The sequence below is a fragment of the Cryptomeria japonica genome, chromosome 10 (assembly GCF_030272615.1).
Source record: "Cryptomeria japonica chromosome 10, Sugi_1.0, whole genome shotgun sequence".
NCBI classification, from domain to species: Eukaryota; Viridiplantae; Streptophyta; class Pinopsida; order Cupressales; family Cupressaceae; genus Cryptomeria; species Cryptomeria japonica.
In genome coordinates, this window is record NC_081414.1 from 896,586,360 (window position 1) to 896,607,157 (window position 20,798).

The 20,798-nt window shown below is 36.3% G+C and overlaps 1 protein-coding gene across 4 annotated transcripts in view; it reads left to right on the top strand.

Annotated features, from left to right (window-relative positions):
- Positions 1-20,798, top strand: part of LOC131046378 (serine/arginine-rich SC35-like splicing factor SCL28) — an 81,858-nt gene that overhangs the window by 32,659 nt on the left and 28,401 nt on the right. The window contains exon 1 of one of the 4 annotated variants that reach the window (XM_057980130.2): positions 15,154-15,574. The exons of 2 other annotated variants lie outside the window; for them this stretch is intronic. In XM_057980130.2, coding sequence (XP_057836113.1) covers positions 15,390-15,574 — 185 coding nt within the window. In that variant the 5' untranslated portion in view covers positions 15,154-15,389. Of the gene's footprint in view, positions 1-15,153; positions 15,575-19,122; positions 19,546-20,798 lie in introns of those variants that run through there. One more of the 4 variants, XM_057980124.2, reaches the window with a different exon arrangement.

Here is a 20,798-nt window from a genome sequence, read left to right on the forward strand (position 1 = left end):
TGACAAGTATGATAAGCCTTACAAGTCTAACCGAAAGTATAGGAACCAAAAGAATTGTTATTATGTTGTTGATGAAGGTGTTACAGATGAAGAATCAGAAGGAGATGAAGTTGTGTTTATTGCCATTAAAGAAGATAGACCAATACCTGTTGATTCCACAAGCTGTTCAATTGAGGATAAAGCTTTAGTTGCTAAAGTTGAAGAGAAGGATGAATGGGTGATTGACAGCGGTTGTTCACATCATATGACTGGTGATAAAAGTAAATTTGTGAGTATGGAAAGATATGATTGTGGAATAGTAAGATTCGGAGATGACAAAGCCTGTGTGATTTGTGGTAGAGGTTTTATTTCTTTTGATGATAAACATAGCATTGATGATGTCTTGTATGTTGAAGGTTTGAAACATAATCTTTTGATTGTTGGATAGATGGTTGATAAAGGTTATAATCTACAATTCAAGGATGGAAAATGCAAGATCCTAAATGCCTCTAGTATAGAAATTGCGTCTAGAACTAAGGCTGAAGGTAACATTTTTCACTAGAATGTTGGTGAGAAAAGTTGTTTGATTGCTCAGATTGATGAGATTTGGTTGTGACACAGGGGAATGTCTCATGTTAACTTTGATTCAATGATTAAGATATGTTCTACACAATTTGTTAGAGATCTGTCTAAGATTGGTAAGCCTGCTAATTTGGTATGCAAGGAATTTCATATGGGTAAGCAAACAAGGATTTCTTTCTAGAGCACACAATACACATCTGATCAATTGCTAGATCTTATGCATACTGACCTATGTGGACCTACAAATGTTAGAAGCGTGTAGGGTGATAGATACTTTATGCTGCTAATTGATGATTATTCCAGGATGATGTGGGGTTGTCTTTTTTAAGGAGAAATCAGAAGCATTGGACAAATTCAAGATATTCAAAGCAATGGTTGAGACTGAGTTTGGATTGAAGGTGAAATGTCTGAGATCTGACAAAGGTGAAAATTTTTGTTATTGTGAGTTCAATTCATTTTGTGAGAAGCATAGGATTATAAGACAATTATTTGCTCCTAGAACCCCTCAGCAGAATGGAGTTGTAGAGAGGAAGAATAGAATTGTTTTGGATGTTGCAAGAACTATGTTAATTGAAGGGAATGTTCTAAAGATCTACTGGAGAGAAGTTATTAACACTGTTGTTTACACATTCAACAGAGTTCACATCAAAGATGATACTAGTAAGACCCCTTATGAGCTATATGGTTTGGTCATGTTCCTTCTGTGAGATATTTCAGAATATTTGGTAGCAAATGTTATATTAGGAGAGATAAGGATATAGGAAAGTTTGATGCTAGAAGTGATGAAGGATTTTTTTGGAGATATTCTACAAAGAGCAAAGCCTACCGATGCTATAATAAAAGACTGAGAAAGATAGTGGAAAGTGCAAGTGTGAAGGTGGATGAGAACCTTGGGAAAGAGATCAAAGCATGTGGATATGATGATGGTCAACATATTATTCTAAACCCTATTAAGACTAAAAAACTAAAGCAGATTGATCTGGTAGAGACAGTTAATTCAGATGTTGTTGCTAGTGAAGAGATCCAAGAACATGAAAATCAGAACAATCAGAAGACTTTGAGGCATGTAAGATTGAATCATTCTGAAAATCAAATTATTGGTGATAAAAACAAAGGTGTGATGACTAGAAGAAGGTTAGCTGTTGAAGAAGCATGTTTGATTTCCAAAGTTGAACCTAAAGATGTTGAAGTTTGTAAAGATGAAAATTGGATGAGATTTATGGAAGAACTAGATCAGATTGAAAATAATAACACATGGGAGCTTGTGCCTAGACCTAAAGATAAGAATGTTATAGGTACTAAATGGGTACTCAAGAACAAACTGAATGGGGTTGGTGAAGTTGTCAAAAACAAAGCTAGACTGGTTTGCAAAGGATATTCGCAGAAAAAAGGGATTGACGATGAGGAGACTTTTGCTCTGATGGCCAAACTTGAAGTTGTTAGACTGTTACTTGCATATGCTTCTTATAAAGATTTTAAGGTATATCAGATGGATGTCAAATCTGCCTTTTTGAATGGTGGCCTTGAGGAAGAAGTTTACACTGAGCAACCTGATGGATTTTCATTATCAGATGATGGGGACATAGTATGTAAACTGAAGAAAGTTCTTTATGGATTGAAACAGGCCCTAGAGCCTGGTATGCCAAATTAGATAAGCATTTGTTGAAATTAGGATTCATTATCAGATGATGGGGACATAGTATGTAAACTGAAGAAAGTTCTTTATGGATTGAAACAGGCCCTAGAACCTGGTATGCCAAATTAAATAAGCATTTGTTGAAATTAGGATTTAATAAAGGAGTTGTTGATAGTAGTTTTTACTTTAAGATTGAGAATGATAACATCTTGATTATTGAAGTTTTTGTTGATGATATTATCTTTGGAGGAGATGATGATTTGAGCATGAAGTTTGTCGATGATATGCAGATAGAATTTGAGATGTCTATGATTGGTGAGTGTAAAGCGGAAAAATTGCGATTGAACCCTAGTTGTTCTCCCCTCTTCCGACTCCGAGGAGAGAGAAGGGAGGTTCGCTAGGATTCGATGGTTTTTCACTTAGGGGAGAGACTTTACATTCAAAAGAGGGGTTGAAACTCATAAGATCCAATCCCACGCAATGCAAGATTGGATGCTAAATGAATTTCAAGGGTTAGGAAAGTAAGGCTACCCTCTTTTGTAAAGAATGTTGTTAAGGAAATTAAGCTAAGCATGCATAGAAAGTCATAAAGATTCACTTATAAACTGAGTTCGGGTTATAGGATGAAGCTGCGGACCTGGAATTAGCAATAAAATGTCGATACGGCGCTGTCCTGCAAATTTGAGCAAAAGTTGTCGGGACGATGGCGCCCGGTGCCACGGTCCTCCGAAAAATCCGCGAAACAAAGGGGGATCTGTTCGTCTCTGCACAAGGATTCCAGATCTTCAATTTCAGCCGCGTACCTGCAACCTACACACAGAAAAGCGAAGACAATTGGGGGGTTAGGGATTGGGGGTTTGCCTTTAGGTCAAACCCCGGTTTTGGAATTAACCAAGAAATGAGCAAGAGCTGTAAATGTAAATGACTGTAAAACAAGTACTAATACCTTGTTCTAAGGATGTTTGTATCCTTATGTGCGAAGGTTTAGATGTTGTATGTTGTAGCATGTAGTATGTGATCTCCTCTTCAATGGTTGAATCCTTGTCTTGAATGCAACACTTAGCCTTGAATGGAGACTTGAAATGATCAATTGCTTGAATGCTTGAATGCTTGAATGCTTGAGTATAATTTCCACGCCTTGTACACCTATCCTCTTCATATGCCAAATGAGAGAGAAAAATGTAGTTTATATACTTGTCATTTAGGGATGATAGACTGATTTTCCCGACCTTAGGCCGACCAGGGAAAGTTAATTTCCAAATTGCAAACAAAAAGACCCGAGCCCCTTAGGAGACCGGGCCCAAAATAGGACCCAGGGACCAGGGCGCTGGGCGCCCTGGTCCTGAGGGACCAAGGCGCTGGGCGCTCTGGTCCCACCTCCCGGGACAGCAGGGTGCAAGGAGGTTCAGGCCAGGGTGCTTGAAAAATGCAGTTTTCAGTGTCGTGAGCAAGTTTTAGGGTCTCCATTCAGGTTGCGTGTTGCGTCGCCATCGTGAAGACCGAAATGCAGTCGAAATTGCAAGTGTCGCAATTTTAGGACGCTACATTTAGCCCCCACTTTAGCGGGAGTATGAATGCTCATACTTCCGGTAAAGTACAAGGAAACAACATTGAAAGACTTTCACCACGTCAAGGAGGCAAGATACACCGGGCCCCCAGTGGACTAAGGATCTTACGACTTCGATTGACAAAGTAAAAGGGAAGATCGCGAGGAAGAACCATGACTGTCAGTAGTAAGGCTCCCTCACTATGAGTCATGCAAGAAAGATATCAAAATTTTTCAAGGCAAAGCTAAATTTACCAAGAAATTTTCAAGTATCTTGAAAAGATATGAACGGGATGTATGCCCCCCCTACGTTAAAGCGATCGCACACGCCTCATCGGGGGTGATTGTTTTAACGTAGTGATACATATAAGAAATGAGAAAGGAGCACGTTATCGCAAGGATTTAGCCCCCAAGTGTGAGATAAACCCAAGGATAATAGACACAAAACACAAAGCACGAGGTGACTTCGCTTTCCTCGGGGTCAGTATGCTGTATGATAATTCATGTATATATATCATATGTATGTATGCATAATTGTTCTTCATTCCCCAATCAAGGAAGGTCACCTAGAAGAAGGGAACACATGTGTCTTTTGAGTCAACATGAGAGAGACCGAGAGATCTCAATGCTTTGCATCGTCCTCAAGTAGACAACACCAAGGACAACAAATAGAAGAATGAGAATAACATATAGAATAAGTAACAAAAGAGAGGGGGAGAGAGTCTACTATGCTAATGTAACTAGTCTAGCACGTCATCTACCCCCCGATCTTGCTGATCAATGTTTCGGGAAGGCAGGGAACACGCTAGAGGAGGAACATCCAACACAGCAGATGGAGCTATCACAAGATCCAAACAAGGGCTATGTTCATGTTCCGAGCCACATTGTTCTTGTCTAGGAGCTAGGATAAGTGCTTTAGAAAATTCATTAGATAAATGGTTATCAACATCAACAAGTTCATATTCACTATCAGAAGCAAGAGGAGTAACATTTTCATCTATATCATCATCAAGATTTATAAAAATAGGATCTTTAACTCGCACAGGATCAAGACCATCATGCATCTTATGTTTAGGAGATTTAGGCTCAATGTCCGGCTGAGGAGAAAATGGAATAATGCTTGTTGAAGGTGTTTTTGGAGATTGCAAAGTTTGAGAAGCAGCTGCCTGAGCTCTAAGATGACGCTTTCGTCGGCGTTCACGTGCAGAACGATTTCGTCTAGTCTTAGTAGGAAGTTGCGAAGACTGAGGAGGAGGAATGTTCTCATCCTTAGCACTTGGGTGTTTAGGTTGTGGTCTCTTAGGCTGGATAATAGGAGGAGAAGAAGGTCTCTTCTCTCTATAAAAAGAAGGAGGAGGAACTGCTCCATATAAAGGAGGAATTTTTGGTTTAGGGAGAAGACCAAGTCCATCATGACGAGGAGGTATAGGTCTACTCTTAGGAAGTTTATTAGGTATAGACATAGTCACATCCATAGGGATGGGTTGAGATTCTTCTTGAGGAAAGACATTAGTTTTATCTTTCAAAGGAAGAACTTCCTTCTCAAGAATGATAGGAATGTCAAGTTTAGGTGTTCTAGGTTCACTTAGAGATAAGATCATATCTGTTTTCCACTTTTGATAAGATTTGAAAAGATGATCACTTCGCGGAGGAAGAGATTGGAATTGTTTAGGCCAAAAGTAGTCTATAGGAACACTAGAAGTTCTTTCAGCTGGTTTAAAGAGACTATGATTGACAGTAACAACTTCACCATTATGGGGAAATTTCAAACACTTATGAATAGGAGAAGCAATAGCTTTCATGGAAGATAGCCAAGGATAGCCAAGCTTCACACGAAATTGTTCGGAAGATGGAATAATAGCAAAGTTCACATCAAGAGATTTGTTATGGACTTCAATAGGCAATGTAATAGAACCAATTGTAGGAGAAGAAAATGCATCAAATAGTTTCACAATCACATCTGTTTTGTCATATATCACTTGATTCAATTGCAAAGTAAAAAGAAATTCTTCAGTAATAACGTTAACCATGCACGAAGGATCAATAAGCACTCCACGGCAAGGTGTATTCTTAACTTTTGCAACTATGTATAAAGGACCATCAGGTGCCTTAATGGTTTCGCTAGAATCAAATGTGATGGAAGGTTCTTCAGGGATTTCTTGCTGCTCTACAAAGTTAATCACATTCGGAGTCATAGACACAAGACCATCAGATGAGAGAGAGGAATCATTAGTCTCAATCGCATTAGAGGTATGAGAAGGCAATGGATCAGTGAAAATCTGAAGATTTTGATTAGGAGGAGCTACAGATGTGTTGCCTTTATCATTCACTCCAGAAACAGAGATAGTATTATTATCAATCAAATCTTGAATTTTACCCTTTAAAGAAAAACATTTTTCAGTATCATGCCCAGGCTGACGATGAAATTGACAAAAAGCTTTGTTATCAAAATAAGGTGAAGTAATCTTTGCAGGATCAATTTGTCTTATATGAGGAAGAGTAAGCACATTTTGTTCCAATAACTTATTCATAATACTATGCAATGATTCATTCAAAGGAGTATACTTTCTTTCTTTCTTGAAAAATTTAGAAATAGGAGGCACACCTGATGCTGCATTCACATTGTTGTTGATGATGTTTTCATTGAATTTGATGGAATCTCTGTTCGGTTTAAACTTCCCAAATGGTTGTTGACTGCTATCACCCTTATCACTCGGAGCCATAGGATGTGATTGTTCCATTTGACTCACAGTCAGTTGATAATTGTGAAGAGTGGCGCACAACTGTTGGAAAGAAGTAAACTCAGAAAGCAGAAGTTTGTCTCGAATATCTTTTTGTAAATTAGAAATAAAGATTCTTTGAATATCATTGTCAGGCACTGGAAAAGAAATTTGAGCATACAAATGCTTATATCTACCAATGAAATCAGTCTCTTTTTCTTTAACACCTTGTTTACGATGCATTAAATCAATCAAAGTAATTTTAGGACTTATATTGTTTTGAAATTGTTGAATGAAAGCATTTGCAAGTTGTTCGAAAGAAGTAATGGAATAGGAAGGCAACGAGCAATACCATTGTAGGGCTTTGTCTCTTAATGTTCTAGTAAACAGTTTTGCAAGCAACCTTTGGTCATAAGCAAAATCAGTACAAATTGTTTGAAAAGTCTTAACATGTGTTAGAGGATCTCCTTTACCATTATAAAGTTCCAAATGCGGGATTTCAACATGTTTAGGAGGGATAGCTCGAACAATGTCAAGAGAAAGTGGGCTCGCAACGTCAAATGTTGGCACACTGAACTTAGATTGATTCATAGAGGCAATTTGTTGCTGTAAAGAAGAGACAGTTTGTGCTAGATTGTTAATGGTCGCTTCAGTCGAAGAATTCATATTGGATGTGTTAGATTGAGATGGAGGTGTTATGTTATTGAAAGAAGGTAAAGAGTAAGGTGGTGGGACCCTATGATAATTAGTCATAGGAGATGATTGGACAAGAGGAACACTACAAGGAGGGATGGAATGGTTAAATGAATTGCCCCCTTGCGTCATGTTCATTTGTGGAGATATAATAGGGACACTCATTGAAGGAATGAATGAAGAAGTCGGATTGAATGAAGGAAGAGGGTTAATTGAAGAAGAAGGGTTGCCCCCATGACTGGTGATCACAGGAGGAATGTCTTGTATAGAGGTAGCCATGATGTTTGATGTAAAGGTAGGTATACTAGCAATAGGAGTTGTCAAAGGAATAGAATGATTGTCTTGTGTAGGAGGTTGTGTATAACCTAAATTTTCAACACAACTCTTCATAGGCATCACATTCGAATCCACAATGTGTGCAATACCACGCAAAATATCAATTCCATTCTTATCACTTTGAAGCATACGTTTTAGACCCTCAATTAAAGGAAGAGCTTGACTATCAGGGTATTCTTGAGACATCCATTGTCAAAAATCGTCAAATTGGTTATCCAATTTCGAAAGTTGTTCTACAGAAACCTCATGGAGAGTTTCTTCATCATTAGGAGGATTAGAGGAATTACCCATGTCCTCGTTAAAAAGACCATTCAAATTAGGTTCCATCTCCTCAGTAATTAAACCTTGGAAGGACTTAATTCTAAGGCTTCGTCTAACGGGAATAGTGTAAGTAGGGCTTATTGTTGTAAAACTCATGCATTAGAGAAGGAGAGAAAATTTTGAATTTAGAGGTAGCAATTTTCAGTAAGATCAACCAATTTTCTGGATTTAGGCTGTTAAATGCAATCACAACAGTCTCCCGAAATTTCGGAAAAAATGTCCGGGACCGTGGCGCCCAGAGTGCAACACGGTCCCTGCAACTTTTTTCGAAATTTGCAGGGATGAAAGGTATGATGATCTTAGAGCTAATCTGAAAAAATTGAGTGATTTTACGATCTGTAGATAGGCCAAATTAAATTTGTAATCTCAAAATTGAACCCTATCAAGATTGTCGAAAAATGCAAAAATTTGAATTTTGAAAAAGAGAGGGAAACTGAAATTTTGAATTTTATGATTTTAGAGGGAATGTCAAGAGCAATGCAAATTTTGAAATTTGAAAATTGACTCAATTTCACGCAAAATTCAATTTTGAAAGCGGAAATCAAAGTTGTTGTAATTAAGCACTTAATTTCAAAAGTCACAAAATGCAAGAATTTGAATAAAGCACTGAAATTTCGAATGATTGCAAACACAATTTTTAGATTTATGATAATAAAAACACAATTTTGACACAAAATTTTAATTTCAATGACTTTTGAATGATTAGAAGCCTTAAACCAAGCAAACACAAGACCAACTTTGACTGTAATTTTGAAAGTGTTATAATTGACAAAATCAGCCAAAATTCTGGATTTTAGCAGGAAAATACAGCAAGATCTCGCTCCCGAAATTTTGGAAAAAATGTCAGGGATGATGGCGCTCGGAGTGCAACATGGTCCTCGCAACTTTTTTCCAAATTTTCAGGGATGAAGGATATTGTGATTTTATTGCAGAATCCAAAGTTACAGCTGATTTGGAGATGTTTTGATTGGTCAAATTATCGGACAACGGTTGAATTAAGAGGGTTTCAAAAATTAGGGTTTTGACATTTAACCACTTAATTTTCAGAATTAAAGCACAAATATGAATTGAAAATTTGTAATAGAAAGGCAGATCTGAAACAGGCATTAACATTTAGACATTTCGCAAGTTCAATTACCAAAAAGAAAATTTAGGGTTTTTATGCAATCACCTCTAAAATTTTGCAAAAGATCAAACATGGAAATGTAATCAATTTTTTTAGATCTAAGCATGAAAAATCAGAAAGGATGTTCACGTCGGGTTCACCAAAATGTAAAGCGGAAAAATTGCGATCGAACCCTAGTTGTTCTCCCCTCTTCCGACTCCGAGGAGAGAGAAGGGAGGTTCGCTAGGATTCGATGGTTTTTCACTTAGGGGAGAGACTTTACATTCAAAAGAGGGGTTGAAACTCATAAGATCCAATCCCACGCAATGCAAGATTGGATGCTAAATGAATTTCAAGGGTTAGGAAAGTAAGGCTACCCTCTTTTGTAAAGAATGTTGTTAAGGAAATTAAGCTAAGCATGCATAGAAAGTCATAAAGATTCGCTTATAAACTGAGTTCGGGTTATAGGATGAATCTGCGGACCTGGAATTAGCAGTAAAATGTCTATACGGCGCTGTCCTGCAAATTTGAGCAAAAGTTGTCGGGACAATGGCGCCCGGTGCCACGGTCCTCCGAAAAATCCGCGAAACAAAGGGGGATCTATTCGTCTCTGCACAAGGATTCCAGATCTTCAATTTCAGCCGCGTACCTGCAACCTACACACAAAAAAGCGAAGACGATTGGGGGGTTAGGGATTGGGGGTTTGCCTTTAGGTCAAACCCCGGTTTTGGAATTAACCAAGAAATGAGCAAGAGCTGTAAATGTAAATGACTGTAAAACAAGTACTAATACCTTGTTCTAAGGATGTTTGTATCCTTATGTGCGAAGGTTTAGATGTTGTATGTTGTAGCATGTAGTATGTGATCTCCTCTTCAATGGTTGAATCCTTGTCTTGAATGCAACACTTAGCCTTGAATGGAGACTTGAAATGATCAATTGCTTGAATGCTTGAATGCTTGAATGCTTGAGTATAATTTCCACGCCTTGTACACCTATCCTCTTCATATGCCAAATGAGAGAGAAAAATGTAGTTTATATACTTGTCATTTAGGGCTGATAGACTGATTTTCCCGACCTTAGGCCGACCAGGGAAAGTTAATTTCCAAATTGCAAACAAAAAGACCCGAGCCCCTTAGGAGACCGGGCCCAAAATAGGACCCAGGGACCAGGGCGCTGGGCGCCATGGTCCTGGGGACCAGGGCGCTGGGCGCTCTGGTCCCACCTCCCGGGACAGCAGGGTGCAAGGAGGTTCAGGCCAGGGTGCTTGAAAAATGCAGTTTTCAGTGTCGTGAGCAAGTTTCAGGGTCTCCATTCAGGGTGCATGTTGCGTCGCCATCGTGAAGACCGAAATGCAGTCGAAATTGCAAGTGTCGCAATTTTAGGACGCTACAGTGAGATGAAATTTTTCTTAGGTTTACAGATTTCACAAACTGGAATAGGTATATTTATATCTCAAACTAAATATGTAAAGGAATTGTTGAAGAAGTTTGGGTTAGATGACTCCAAACCGGTTGGAACTCCTATGGTGACTGGTTGTAAATTGTCTAAGAATGATGAATCTTCGAAAGCTAATCAAAGCTTGTATAGATCTATGGTTGTTGGACTAATATATCTTATTTAGACTAGACCAAACATTATGCATGTTGTGCGTATGGCTGCTAGATATCAAGTTGATCTGAAAGAGAGGCATGTCACTGTTGTGAAGAGGATATTCAGATACTTGAAGGGAACTGTGGACTATGGTTTATGGTATCCGAGGAACGATGATTTCATGTTATGTGCTTACATTGATGCTAATTGGGTTGGTGATGTAGATGACCAGAAAAGCACTACCAATGGAGCATTCCTTTTGGATAAGAAATCGGTTTCATGGGCTAGTAAGAAACAAGATTCAATATCCTTATCTATTATTGAAGTAGAGTACATTGCTACTGCTAGTAATTGCACTCACATAGTTTGGATGAAGCAAATGTTGAAGGATATCATAATTATCTATGATAAGCCTACTGTCATATATTGTGATAATTCTAGTGCTATTAACATGTTGAAGAATCCAGTGCAACATTCTAAGACTAAGCATGTGTCAATCACAATATATGACTTCGACATGTTAATAGCACTAGAATGTGAAAAGAGAGTGAAGCTAGAGTATGTATCTATAAAGGAACAAATTGTTGATATTTTCACTAATCCTTTGCATGCAAATACATTTGTCTATTTGAGAGACAAGTTAGGGGTATCTACTCCTAATGATAATTAGATGCATTGACTTGCATCAATCTAGTGGATCTCAGAGCCTTATGTTTCTATCTTGATTGATGATTTAGTGTTGCTCCTCTGGTGGAGTAGTTTGTTGATCTAGTTATGTGTCTAAGGGGGAGAGAGAATCATAATTGGTTATCCGTTTTGAGATCTTTGGCATTGTTGTCAAAGGGGGAGAGAGATCAGTGAAAAACTGCTTTATTTGTCTTGATCTTAAGGGGAGTTTGTTGGAGATATCTTCTTTCTTTGCATTTGATTGTTTTTCACATTCATATGTTGCCATCAATGCCAAAGGGGGAGATTGTTGGACATTGTTACTGTTAGGATACGTTGTCATTGATGTCAACATATTCTTGTGAATTGTTTCGGTGTGTGCAAATTGAGAAGATCTTATGATCCGGTTTTGCAGTTGTGTTTTGTTGATCAGTGCTTTGCAAAATTCAGTATTTCCTACGATATATTCTGGTGTGATCAAATCTAGTGTTGATTCTTCGGGATGATGTTTGGGATGGTCTTGTGTATCTTCATTTTAGATGGTTCGCGATTTGGTGCTCCGCAAGTTATCTTTCTTCGTGACAATTGTTGATTGGTTGTGTTCTTGAGTTTTCAAACGTTAACAAGTGAAGATTTGATAAGTGGTGTTGGTGCAACTGTTTCTGATGATTCTAACGTGCTTGCTGGTGTTTCCTAATTGTGTCCTATTTGTTTTGATGATCTGCATTGATCGTTGTGCGAGTTTTTGGTGATTTTATTGAATCAGTGATGATTTTCGTGTTATGCGGTATTTCTAGTGGTGTAGCATGTTGCGGTTGATCTTGGCATAATTTTCGATGGAGTTGAGCATTTGAGAATTTGAATTAGGTCCATGTTATGTCATGTAAATCATTATATTGATCTGGGGGTCGATCTTTGTATCGTGTGATGTAATTTTGTAATTGAGAGTTGAGGGTTTAGTTAACCTTGTTGTCAAGGTTGATGAATTGTATAAATAGGTGATGTTGTCATGTAATTTAGGTATCGAACGTGTGTCTGCATTATCAAAGAGAGGTTTATGTGTGAACAAGTGATTTATCTTCTGGTGTTGTGATTGAGGAGAGATTGGTGTTGCAAAGCAGACATTTGTGCTTAACCAGAACTCTAATCAAGCATTTAGAGATGGTATTCTTTCAGTTCATTTCTTTTGGATTGTAGTCTGAATCTTGTTGTAAGTTAGTGAGACTTCCCTTAAGGTTGTAGCCTTTTGGGCCATTATCTTTTGAGCAGTGATCTCTAGGCAGTGTGCTTGAATGCATGTGCATTTTCCATTTTAATATTTTCACATACTGCTGCAGATTATCATCTTATTGTGGGTAGATTCCCATCATGGTTTTTCCCTTAACCAGGTTTTCCACGTCAAAATCTTGGTGTTGTATTTTGTGCCTTCAATTTGCTTATCTTTACTATTGCTGCAATTTATCAAATCTGTTTTGTGATTAAGTTTGTAGATCCGATGAAAATTAATTCAGCCCCCAATAAAAAACCATCAAATTTGATTCAAAATGAACTTGAAACCTTAAATTTTAATAGTAATCATGCTATTAAATAAATTGTGTTAATAATTTAAAAATCATTAAATAACTACAAATAATTTTGAGAGACAGAATATTAAAATCCTAGCATTCTTTCATATCTTGGCATTCTCTAAACATCCTGATGATGGCTCACACAATGTGATCCGAAATGTTGATGTTAAAAAGACACATAATCAAATTCAGAAGCAACTAAGATAATATCAAAATACCCAACTAATGAATCCTATCTCTTAAATTCAATAACTTAAAATGAGTAGAATGATGCTTAGTCCATAATAATTTACAGTGGTGTGATACTTAGTCCAAGACCAAAATTTGATAGTCATGACTATATTTAGGCATTTTTGGTCATAAAAATACAATCAAAATTTGTTTTTTTATTGAGGTGTCATAATAGACTCTCCAAATAGATTGACCAATAGTTGTACTTTAAGAACCAACAAGTAGTTGTGCATCAAGTCATGAGCTACCCATGCACTAACATGATGTAATGTGATTTGTTGCTTTTCAATCTAATAGATATAACTAATCAAATTATTATTACTGAATGTTCAAAAACTTTTTGAAATCTCTAACAACAATTAACACTACGTAACTTTAATAATACAAGTACTATCATAAAAAAAATGATTAAATTGCTATCATTTTGAAATATATTTTTATTTTAAGAGAGTTATAATTGGTTGGACCAGATAGATGGACAAATGAAAATGAATATTTTTTAATAACATTTATGAGGTCAAACAGCCTATGAGACCGACCTATATCTTACCTTAAAATTGTCAAAAATGTTTTGAGGTTCAATCCAAAGATTATAAGAAGTTTCTAGACATTTAATGACAGCTGTATCGTTTAACAGCTGTAACAGAGTCCGCTAAATAGTTAGTTGTGTTCCCCACGGAGGGGGGAAAACTCCGCGCTGCTCGGGGTTTCAATCGCGAAAAGATCGCATGAGAAAGTGACGTATCATACAATTTTAGATTTTCTAGAATCTACACCGTCCTTGGAATAATTTTGTCCGTGCGTCATCATAAAGCCTAGAAACTTCAACACCACGTGTAACGCTTGTATTGGTTCATGGAAAGTCGAATCGACTCGGAATAAAACGTCGATAGCCTTTCAAATCTGATTTTTTAAATTAATTGTCACATTACATCTGTACCGCCATTGACCGGTAATAAACATAAGTTTAAAAAGTGTATACTTTTTGAGAGAAAACAAATATCTTTATATTTAGGTAATATTCACCTCGCACCATCAATTTCATGGTTAATTTTGCTGTAATCAACCCATGGTTAAATAAATAGTACTAAGTAAATGAAGTAGGTGGAAGAATTTTTACAATTAAATAAATAGATTTGTGGGCCTTATGATCTAAGGTTTTATTATTGGCTAGTTTGGAATGTGTGAATACTTCACTTAGTAAGTATCATTTAGATATAATGAGTGCTATGTGGATCATTCATTGTAACAAAAGATGAATTTATGCACACCACCACTATTGATATATTTGATTTAAAAATCACCTCTACTACTAAATATTTAACATACATAAACAAATATTTTAGGATAAATAGGAAATAACATTATGATAAGTAAAATATGTTCTAGAAAACAACATAAATATTTTGCATATACAACTAAAATAAGTAATCTAAATATTATAATGCAATGACATACTCGTTTAACATACATCACTAGGCGAAGAGCACCAATAGTCATTATAGCTAACTTTCTGCACCCTAAGTTCCTAATTGGTACATTGGATTTTGACAATTCTCTCTTGGTTGTCTTCATATACAACTCAGCGGCTAATAGCTAATGCTATGGCTTATAGGTAGTAAAGACAAACAATGTGGCTTGAAACATATTCCCTATTGTCCCATTATCTATTCGCTTTGACAATAAAAAAAAACTTGCACAATTGATCCAATACTTATGCACGAATGCCCCCAATAATCGAAAACTTGGTACCAATAAAATTGCAAAAAACTAAAAACTCACACAATCAAATCTAGAAGCATTATACAAATAGATTAATGGATTGCGGAAATCTAATGACATTGATCTAATACTATCAATTTTTAAAAAATAGACCACTGCTAAGTCATTAAATTTTTTAATAGACTTTTAATTAACAAAATCTAATAAAATACTTTCTCTAAATTCAAAACACATCGACCCCATATGTAATTATAAGTGTCGACTTATAATATACTAGAAAGACGGTGCACCCAAATTAAATAACAAGTTTTCCCTGACGTGTATCGTTTTACCCCGTAAATCTGAATAGCAATAATTTTTCCACCTCACCATAGTTAAAAACAAAATAATTGTCGACGAGCATATCCGACCTTTAGGTTGGCCTATAAGAGTGAAAAAACAGAAAACGTTATAATAAGAGAGAGATGGAAATATAACCAACAGTTGATACCAGTACTGAAAGAAAGCCATCGAATTTAAGCAAGCTCAAGAAGACGAAGAGCAGGAGATAAGATTCTTAAGCTCAAGGTCCACACCCCACCATAACGCTTGCCTGTTCTGGTTGCCCAGTCCCATATAGAAGACTGACTATTAGTTCCACATTCAAGAGAAAATAGATTAAGTCGCACATAGAACAGTATTCATTGCAGAGAAGATGAGCAGTAGTCGCAGTAACCGCAATCCAAAGCTGAAGCGCCGAACGCCGAGCCCTCCTCCTCGCCGTGAAAGAGGAAAGAAATATTCAGAGGATGACAACAACGCCTCTAATTCCGCCTCTACACCTCGTTACACAGCATATCCCACAACTTTGCTAGTTAGAAACCTCTCTCAAGACACAAGGTTCCAATTTTGCACTGAAAGTTTTGGTTTTTTAATATATCCTTTTGCAGACAAGGCGATAGAATCACTTATCTCGAGCCATGATTTTATCTTCTGGAATGATTGATTTCTGCCTTTCCTGTACAGATCCCGAACCCTCATTATTAATGCACTACTTCTTTCCAAAACATGTAAATCTTTTTCGGTCCTCCTCCTTGTGCACGAATGTGCCTATAATCTTCTTAGCTCTCTACTTGTTTTATTTTTCCAGAATAAAAACAGAGGAAACCTTTTGCTCTCCTTTCTCTGTGTGGTTTTTTAATTTTGCCCTCCTTTCTGTGTGTTGTTTTTTAATATATCCTTTTGCAGACAAGGCGATAGAATCACTTATCTCAAGCCATAATTTTATCTTCTGGAATGATCGATTTCTGCCTTTCCTGTACAGATCCCGAACCCTCATTATTAATGCACTACTTCTTTCCAAAACATGTAAATCTTTTTCGGTCCTCCTCCTTGTGCACGAATGTGCCTATAATCTTCTTAGCGCTCTACTTGTTTTATTTTTCCAGGATAAAAACAGAGGAATCCTTTTGCCCTCCTTTCTGTGTGTGGTTTTTTAATATATCCTTTTGCAGACAAGGCGATAGAATCACTTATCTTAAGCCATAATTTTATCTTCTGGAATGATTGATTTCTGCCTTTCCTGTACAGATCCCGAACCCTCATTATTAATGCACTACTTCTTTCCAAAACATGTAAATCTTTTTCGGTCCTCCTCCTTGTGCACGAATGTGCCTATAATCTTTTTAGCTCTCCACTTGTTTTATTTTTCCAGAATAAAAACATAGGAATCCTTTTGCCCTTCTTTCTGTGTGGGGTTTTGTACAGATAATCTTATTTGCTCTAGTTGTTTTTATTTTTCCAGTGGAGTATTTTGTTCTAACGAATTCTCCCCTCTTGAAATGCATGAAGTTTTGTTGAATTTGATTATCTGCAATTCACTATTTTATAAGAAAACTATTTTATAACTTCTTGAATTCTTTGACATTCTATAGAGAGTGTGATTTATAAGAAAACTATTTTATAATTTCTTGAATTCTTTGACATTTTATAGAGAGTGTGATTCAAAACGTTGATGGTCAAAAAATTTCTCACACAATCTATAATCAAGAATGCTAACAATATAAGATTTTGATTGTATTAATTTTTACCTTTTAAGAAATAATTTCTCTTTTCTAATTCTCATAATAGGTCCGAGAACGTTAATGAGCTGTTTTCTTGTTGAAGGTACAACTTATATTGAATCCTGATATAATTTAGTTATGTTGTTAAACCAGTTTCAGAAGTCGGTGTGCATAGTACAGCTTTTATATGTCTGGTTCACTGCAGCCTGAGATTTGTGTGTCAGCCACAGAGAGATTCTTCACTGGTCTCATGTCTCAGCCTCCGACCATTTCGATTAGTTTCTAATTGCATGTTTTCATAACACGACACCAACAGTACAGTACAGTACAGTACAGTAATGTACTTTGGAAATCTGGTAAACTAACAAACCAAGTACCTATTTTGTCTTTTCTTTGACTTAAATTATAAACGATTGTGTTAAGGGTCAACTCTAGCATAAAGTTCATAGAGAATAATTGAGTATGGCTCTGGTTACACGGGAAGTGCATTTCATCTTATTTGAAAGTGTCTATGTGTTTAGACATAGAGGCGGGCTTTTCTAAACACATCTTTTTAATGTAAAAATCTTATCATTATAATAGCACACCCAATAGTCCTCATGGATGGTGAAATTATGTTAGGATATCGAGGGAGAGTTTATAGGGAAGAGTATTAGTAGTGGATATAGTTAATTTCACGCACTAGAATTTTTAAACTGTATATCGGATTTCGATGATTGTTTTTTGTTGTCTTTGTATGCGACTTAAGTACTTATAATTAAAGTTGTGGCTTTTGGGTAGTAACAATGCATGTTGTGGGATCGGTTATGTTCACAAGGGTCAAAAAGTACACATTTCAAAGTTTTGCTCGATACCTACTTACAGATATTCCACTAACCATCAACTCAAAATTACCACTACTTGTGGACAAATGCCCCAGTAGTTGTGCACAAATGTCTCAATAATGGTGCATAAATGGGCCAATTATAGATCAAAAAAGGTTAAAAAAAAAACTAAAAAAATTGTCAGTTATTGGTACATGTGAAATTTGTTAATGAACTTTTCATTATCATTTTTCTAGCTCCTTCAGAATCAGTAATTGGGGGATTGGGTTGACAAAAAGCTATCCACTATTGGTACTCTGCCCCTAGAGAATCGAACGCATCTATTCTGGCTGCAAAACAGCAGTACGGATTGATTAACATGTGTGTTAGTCGTGCGTTTTATACCGGCGATTTTGCAATAAACAACTACGATTGACTAACACATCACTATCACGCTATACGAAAGGTCCGTTTTGGAGCCAAAATTGTCACGGCCTAGAAAATCTAGGGTATGTTTACATTTAATGTATTTCAAAGTGTTCTTATGTTGAATCAAAGTTATTAAAGTTTGAAGGAAGTAGTTATTCAGTCATATATTTAGCAAGTTATATAAAGACAAGGAGAATAAAGCACATTGGAGATGTGCCTCTTATTTAACTTGCTAAATTTATGGCTACATAACCAATTCCAACTTTAAAGGTGTTAAACCTTTAAGATCTTTTTTAAGATATACATTTGAATTCATGACATATCATTAGATAGTTCTATAGGTTAAGATATAAATGAAAAGAATTGGACATAGATTTATTTTTAAATAGTGTATAAAGTAAAATATGTACTAGAAAACAACTTAAATGTTTTGCACATACAACTAAAAAAAGTAACATAAATACTATAATGCAATGGCATACTCTATTAACATACATCACTAGGGGAGGAGCACTAGTAGTCATTATAGCTAACTTTGCACACTCTAAGTTCCTAAATGGTACATTGGTTTTTGACAATTTTTTCTTGGTTGTCTTCGTATACGACTTAACTGATTATAGCTATCGCTATGGCTTCTGGGTAGTAAAGACAAACGATGTGGCTTGAAACATATTCCCTATTGTCCCATTACCCATTTGCTTTAACAATCATAAAACTTGCACACAATTGATCCGATACTTATGCACGAATGTCCCAATAATCGTACACTATCGGTACCAATAAAGTTGCACAATTGATCTAATACTATCTTTTTTCTAAAAATAAATCATATTAACCCACTAAATTTTTTTATAAACTTTTAATTAACAAAATCTAATAAATGCTTTTTCTAAATTGAGACCCATTGACCAAATAGCTCCGTGATGGGGAGATTATTTGCACAACCCCCAAAGTGTAATTATAAATGTAGACTTTATAAAAACGGGTCACCCAACTTAAACAACAAATTTTCACTCTCGTCTATCTGAAAAGCAATAATTTTTTTGTTCTCACCATGGTAAAAAACAAAATAATTGTCCGACGAGCATAACCGACCTTCAGGTTGGCCAATAAGATAGTTGAGAGTGAAAAACAGAAAACGTTATAATAAGAGATAGAGATGGAATATAACAAACAGTAGATACCAGTGCTGAAAGATAATCATCGAATTTAAGCAAGCTCAAGAAGACGCAGAGCAGGAGATGGGATTCTGAAGCTCAAGGTCCCCACCACACCATAACGCTTGCCTCTTCTGGTTGCCCAGTCCCATATAGAAGACTGACTATTAGTCCCACAATCAAGATAAAATCGTTAAAGTCCCACATAGAATAGTATTCATTTCAGGAAAGATGAGCAGCAGTTGCAGTGGCCGCAGTAACCGCAATCCAAAGCTGAAGCGCCGAACGCCGAGCCCTCCTTCTCGGCGTGAAAGAGGAAAGAAATCTTCAGAGGATGACAACAATGATTCCTCATCTGCACCTCGTTTCACAGCATATGCCACAACTTTGCTAGTTAGAAACCTCTCTCAAAACACAAGGTTCCAATTTTGCACTGAAAGTTTTCGTTTTTTTATATATCATGTTGTAGACAAGGCGATAGAATCATTTATCTCAAGCCATCGTTTCTATCTTCTGGAATGATTGTTTTCTGCCTTTCCTGTACAGATCCCGAAGCCTCATTATTAATGCACTACTTTTTTCCAAAACATGTAAATCTTTTTCGGTCCTCCTCCTTGTGCACGACTGTGCCTATAATCTTCTTAGCTCTCTACTTGTTTTAATTTTCCAGAATAAAAACAGAGGAATCCTTGTGCCCTCCTTTCTGTGTGGGGTTTTGTACAGATAATCTTATTTTCTCTAGTTGTTTTTTATCTTTTCAGTGGAGTATTTTTGTTCTAACGAACTCTCTTCTTGAAATGCATGAAGTTTTCACAATTTAAATAGTTTAGTTTGATGATTGTTGAATTTGATTGTCTGCAATTCATTATTTTATAACTTTTTGAACTTTTTGGCATTCTGTCCTGTTATTGAGTGTGATTCAAAACATTCATACACACAATCTAATCCAGAAACTGCTAACAATATAAGAATTTGATTGTATTAATTTTTTTTATCAACCTTTAAGAAATGATTTGTCCTTTCTAATTCTCATAATAAGTCCTAGAACGTAAATGAAAAAGAAATGCTCTGTTCTAATAGCTATAACTTATATTGAATCTTGATATAATTTAGTTATGTTGTTAAACTAGTTTCAGAGGTCGGTGTGCATAGTACAGCTTTTATATGTCTGGTTCAATGCAGCTTGAGATTTGTATGTCAGCCAGAGAGAGAGATTCTTCACTGTTCTCATGTCTCAGCCTCTGACCATTTCGATTAGTTTCTATTTGCGTGTTTTCCATAACAGGACACACCAACAGTACAATACAGTACTGTACTTTTGGAAATCTCGTAAACTAACAAACCAAGTACCTATTTTTTCTTTTCTCTGACTTAAATTAGGTATAAACGACTGTGTTATGGGTCAACTCTAGCATAAAGTTCATAGAGAGTAATGGAGTATGGCTCTAGTAACACGGGAAGTGCATTTCATCTTATTTGAAAGTGTCTATGTGGTTAGACATAGAGGCGGGCAATTTCTGAACACATCATTTTAATGTATTAATCTTATCAATATAATAGCACACCCAATAGTTCTCATGGATGGTGGATGGGAAGAGTATCAGTAGTGGATATAGCTAACTTCGCGTATCTAGAATTCTTAAACTGTACATCGGATTTCAATGATTGTTTT